Source organism: Pteropus alecto, unplaced genomic scaffold, assembly GCF_000325575.1.
Source record: "Pteropus alecto unplaced genomic scaffold, ASM32557v1 scaffold92, whole genome shotgun sequence".
In the NCBI taxonomy this organism is placed as follows: Eukaryota; Metazoa; Chordata; class Mammalia; order Chiroptera; family Pteropodidae; genus Pteropus; species Pteropus alecto.
The window spans coordinates 9,607,576-9,613,575 of record NW_006432447.1 but is presented as its reverse complement, the minus strand read 5'-3'; the positions used below and the strand labels follow the sequence as shown (position 1 = coordinate 9,613,575).

The 6,000-nt window shown below is 41.1% G+C and overlaps 1 protein-coding gene across 1 annotated transcript in view; it reads left to right on the top strand.

Annotated features, from left to right (window-relative positions):
• The first annotated feature begins 572 nt into the window (after nt 1-572).
• COL6A5 (collagen type VI alpha 5 chain) overlaps nt 573-6,000 on the top strand; it is a 79,364-nt gene continuing 73,936 nt past the window's right edge. Inside the window, exons 1-3 of the mRNA XM_006907253.1 lie at nt 573-639; nt 1,426-2,025; nt 4,864-5,496. Of these exons, the coding sequence (XP_006907315.1) occupies nt 573-639; nt 1,426-2,025; nt 4,864-5,496 (1,300 nt within the window). The remainder of the gene's footprint in view (nt 640-1,425; nt 2,026-4,863; nt 5,497-6,000) is intronic.

The window sequence follows — 6,000 nt, the reverse complement described above, 5'->3', positions numbered from 1 at the left end:
TTTCACAAGGGTTTAAGGAAGAAAAGAAACATGGATAGCTGTTTTTTGGGGGAGGCCAACTTATGAACGTGTACAATAGTCAATGTTGGCATAAAAATAGAGGGTAAAGAATAGTGACCACATAAATTTTGTGAGGACACAGATTTTGTATAAGGCTTATTGAGCAGTTGTTAAGAGCTTGGGCTCTGCAGTCACCTTATTGGGGTTGGGATCCTGGATCCACCACTCATCATGACACTACAACTATTTCTTTATCTGTCACATAGCTATAGTAATTGTTGTACCTCTCTGTAAGACTGTCGTGAGGATTAAATTAGATAATACTCGTGAAGCACTGGGAAAAGTATCTGAGCCATGGTAAGGGCTTAGCAAACAGTATTATCTGTTTTCAACAAATACTCCAAACACTATGAATGTTTTAATGCATGTGGCAGTGCATGACGATACTTGTTTATAGTGTATTGTCTTCTAATCCAACTCTCCCAGTAGTTATTTTTTGTTACACAATGAGATTTTTCATAAGGTAAATAACATTTTTTACAGAATAAAAGCAAGAAGACTTCACTAGCAAAATGAAGATCCTGCTAATTATATTTGTCCTAATCCTTTGGACTGAAACATTGGCAGATCAGAGCCCAGGTATCAGTATATTTTATGTTTATTTTTATTACTTGGGAAAATAAAAACTTTTATGCCTCAACAAACTTTTATTTTAATAAATACAGAGAAGCAAAGAATTAATTTATTTACGAAAAAAATCAAAATAGCACTTAGTTGGAGTTGGAGGTATACAATATCAAACTAATTTAACCTCTCAAAGATAACAGAAAGCCAGGGGCAAAAGTCATGAATTATACTACACCTGGCTAGAAAGAATTTAATTCTTTATTGATTTGGTTATGTCCCAATGTTCCCTGTCTCTGTGAACAGAGTCAAACCATTTGTTTTGTAGGTCAGTTTGCATCTTGGCCATAATAAATTGAAAAAAAGATAAAAAAGGAACACCACATAGGAAATAAATTTTATGTGTTTTTGTGGCTAAGCCATTGCCTTCCTTTTCTTTTACAAATATGAAATAGGGAAGGGCAGACCTCTTTGGGACTTTCTGGTATCATGTTGTTTATTCTTTAGCACAATATCAGAGTTTGGGGTTCCACAACAAAAAAGGAAAAAAAGTGTCAATTGCCTCCAGTATAGAGCTGAGAAAGAAAAATTTATTGGCTAACTTTACTAAAGTCCTTTTGGTTAACATTTTAGCAAGAACAAGTACAGTTTCTTCTGTGTGACATCCAGACAACACTTTCTCTGGGGTCCTGAGTTACCCTGAACACTAGGACATAGTCTCCAATGAGTGCTGTGGCCTGAAATGTAAAGGCTGAGCAAAACATCACCTTGTTTTGGTTTGTTGTCATTTTATTTTGATAGAACCAGGCCCTGAGTATGCAGATGTTGTGTTTCTGGTGGACAGCTCTGATCACCTGGGAATTAAGTCCTTCCCTCTGGTGAAAACGTTCATCAACAAAATGATCAACAGTCTCCCCATAGAGGCCAACAAATACCGCGTGGCCTTGGCCCAGTACAGCGACAAGCTCCACAGTGAATTCCAGCTGAGCACCTTCAAGAACAGGAATCTCATGCTGAACCACCTCAAGAGGAACTTTGTGTTCCTGGGCGGCTCCCTGAAGGTAGGAAACGCTCTCAGGGAAGCTCACAGGACCTACTTCTCTGGACCGGCAAACGGGAGAGACAAGAAACTGTTTCCCCCGATCTTGGTGGTGCTGGCTTCCGCCGAGTCCGAGGATGACGTGGAAGAGGCTTCCCGGGCCCTGCGGGAAGATGGGGTAAGAATCGTCTCCGTGGGGCTGCAGCAGGCTGCTGAGGAGAACCTGAAGGCCATGGCCACAGCTCAGTTCCATTACAAGCTTCGGACAGTCAGAGACCTCAGTGCGTTCTCCCAGAACATGACGCAGATCATCAAGGATGCGACTCGGTACAAGGAAGGCACAGCTGATGCTGACATAAAAGGTAAGAAAGACTTTGGTTGAGGGCGCCCAATCTCCATATGATCAGATCTCCATCTCTCCACCCTTATCTCTTCCTGCTTCCATCCTCGTTTTCATGACTAGCCATGCAGAAGTCTTAGAAATTTCTACACAACACACTCTACTCTTACTCACTTCTGCCTTTCTTGTGCCATTTTCTCTGACAAGGAAGCCACCTTATGTAGTACTGAATGCCATGAACACAAGGTCTGAAGATCCAGACAGTGTCATTAGCTGGCTATGTGAACTTGCCAGATGTCACCTCTTTGAGCCTTGCATCAGCATCCTCATTTCTAAGACATGGGAGTTGAGATGGTCTTGAAACTTCCTTCCTGCTCTACCATTCACCAATTCCATGGCTATAGCAATGGGCTGATTTTGTAGTCAGACCAGGATAGACCTTAATAACAAATAGACTTCCTGAATAATAAAAAGCTTATTTATTTCCTTTGTGACATTATAGAGCCAGTGCTCAAGACCAGTTGTTTTCTTCTATTAAGATACTTAGGTTGGTGCAGGCTCTTCTGTATTCAAATATAACTTCCAAGGTGCCCTGGGAATTGGTATGCAGCTGATGGAAGGGAAAATAGATGGAAGATCACTCATGGGAGGCTTTTATGGGCTAAGCTTGGAAGAGATGCACACTACTTCTGCTCACATTTTATTGGCCAGATCTTAGTCCCACGGCCATACCTAACTTCAAGTGAGGCTAGGAAATCAGGTCTAGCTCTAAGCCCAAGAAGAGCAAATAGATTTGTGAGTATCTAGAAGGCTCTACACAGTTGGTATTGTCCCTGAGACACCAGTGAGTCCCTTTCCCTCCACTCTCCTCATCCTTCACAGCGGCCTTGGGGAAAATAGCAAGTTCTTATGGCTAATGCCCTTCTCCTGGAGAAGAAACCCTCCTGTGACCCTCTACTCTGGAGATCTTGGAGATTTTTCAGCCTTGAGGGTGGCTGCTTAGTCCTTAGAGCTTTCCAGTACAATGGGACTTTACCACCTTCTTAGAGGGTTCTGTGTGCTACCGTGCATCTCTTACTCCTCCTAATTTACTTTATAGCAGTAGAGAACAACCAAGTTTTACTTGACAGGACCCATTCTTGCCTTTCAAGGTTAAGAGAAGGGCTTTAGAGTCAGAAGGTCTGGGTTCAAATCCTGGCTTGGCTGCTAAGGGCTTTGAGTAAATTTTTTAACCTTTGAGCTTCAGTTTTACTTTATAGGTAAAGTGCAGATAATAGTGCCTACATTTTAATATGGGTGAGATGGCTTGTTTGGCATTTGGCACAGAGTTTCCTGTTTTTAATAGTAATAGCTATTTGCAGATACACACAGAATGGGTAATGTTGGGGGGTTGTTTTTGCCAACTGTGCGGTGTTCAAAGTACATTGGTAGATTTATGAGAATTATTTTTAATTCCACAAGTAATTCCAGGCTCCCACCAGGCACCAGGTACTATAGGGATTGAGATAAGTATGACATATCATCTGACTTCTAGAGCTCACAGTCCTAATGGGCAGCTCTTGGCAAGGTTGAGCTTATCTCTTGGCTACACTTTCCTCAGTTGTGATTCCTCCACTTGCGTCTGGAGAAGGAAGTTTATACACATATGGTATACTCTCCCCTGAATTCTAGATTCATGTAACCAGCTGCTTACCTGGCATCTCCAATAGTATCCCCAACTTAGCATATCTGAATTCCCCCTGCAACTTATTCTTCCCACCATCTTCTCTATCTTGGAAAAAGACACCACGAATATCCGCTCAGTTGTTCACGCTAAAAAAAAAAAACCCAGGAGTTTTCACCACTTCCTCTTTGTCTCTCAGCACTAGCATTCGATTTATCATTGAGGCCTCTCTATTCTATCTCTAATTCATGTATCAAAACTATCTTTTCTGTTTCATCTTAGCTGATGTTTTCTTTGTCCAAGAACCATTATCTTTTCCCTGGACTAGAGCAACTATTTCTTATTGAGATCCCCAAATTCATTATTTCCCCTCAGCCACTGGGATGACATTTAAAAGATTTAAATAAGATCACGTGATACCCATATAACTTGAGCCCTCTCCCTCTGACCTCATTCATCACTGTTCTCTTCACTCACTGGCTCCAGCCACTCTGGGCTTCTGCTTGTTCCCAACTTCTACTTTTCTTTTGCCAGAATTCTTCTTCCCCCAGAACAGTGTGTGGCTGATTCCTTCTCTTCATTCATATCTCCACCCAGATGTGATCCTCTCAGAAAGGCCTTTCAAAGCCTTTTTTATGTCTCAGAGAGATTAGTCCCCACCCTATATCCCCAGCATAGTAACTCAGTTGAGTTACCCGTTTTATTTCCTTGCTAGCACGTATTACTGTCCGAAATAATATAATATAGTTATCTGTACTCCCCATAGAAGTGAGCTACCTGAGGTCAGAAATGTTTCTGCTAACCCATTGCTGTATCACAGTGCTTGACAGTGGTGGCAGTGGTCCTGGTGGTGGGGAGATCTGGAGGTGGTGGTGCAGGAGATGGTGGTTTCTTGGTTGTTATTGGTGATGCTGGTTATTGGTGGTAGTGGAGGCGACGGTGGTGGTGGTCATGACGGTCATGGTGGTGGTGGGGGTGTCATATTTTTAATATTGGTAAGAAGCATTCTTTAGATAAAGGGAACAGCTTTGCAAAGCCTCTGAAGTCAGTGACCTTGTAAGTCTTGTTCAGAATTTTTATCTTTGGTTTAATAAACTACTTCTGTTTTCACTAATGCCTTTTCATAATCTGTAAAGTGTCTTTCTCACTGTGGGCTAATGGTTCGTACTAATCCTCATACTTTTTCTCTCTCCATAGTTCCCTTCCCAGTGACCTGTCAGAAAGACTCGCTGGCTGACCTTGTGTTCCTAGTGGACGAGTCATTTGGGACCAGACAAAATTTAAGGAACCTGCAGAGCTTCCTGAAGAACATTACCATCTCCCTAGATGTGAGGGACAACTGCATACGGCTTGGACTTATGAGTTACAGCAATACAGCCAAGACTATTTCTTTTCTCAAATCAAGCACAAATCAGTCTGCATTTCAGGAGCAAATCCAGAAGCTTTCTCTCCAGGCTGGGAAGTCCAATGCTGGGGCTGCCATTGAGAAGATGAGAAGAGAAGGCTTCTCAGAGTCAAGTGGCAGCAGAAGGGCACAGGGAGTGCCTCAGATAGCAGTCCTGGTTACTCACAGACCCTCAGATGATGAGGTACGTGAGGCTGCAATGAAACTTCGTCTGGAGGACATAACTGTGTTTGCCATGAGCATCCAAGGGGCTAACAAAACCCAGTTAGAAGAAATAGTATCCTACCCTCCAGGACAGACAATTACCATGCTAAAGTCCTATGCAGAATTGGAAACTTATAGTAAGAACTTCCTGAAAAAGCTCCAGAATGAAATATGGTCCCGAATTTCTACTCGTGCTGAACAAATGGATCTTGACAAAACTGGTATGTTAAAAAAATATATTTTTCTTATTATAAAAGTAATTTGAGTAATTGCTTGGGCTGGGGCAGGAGTGAGGACTGACTTCAATTACATAAAAGAACTTTAGAAGTTATGGAAATGTTCTAAAACTAGATTTTGGTGATGGTTGCAAAACTTTATAAATTTACCAAAAAATCATTGAATGATTACAGTGGGCAAATGTTTTAGCATGTAAATAAATCATGTCTCAATAAAATGTAAAAAAACTAAAACATGTTAATTATAGAATAGTTCAAGAGTATTAATGAACATGGAGAAGAAAATAAAATTGTCTATAATCCTATCTTTTAGATAAAACTATTCTTAACATTTATTTCTCCTATCTTTAGTCTCTTTTGTCTCTATGCTTGTGCACACACAGACACACACATACACATTTAAAAAAATATATATAGCATGTGTATATCAGTGCTGTCCAACAGAACTTTCTGTAATGGTGGAAATGTTCTCTGTGCCGCCCAATAAGG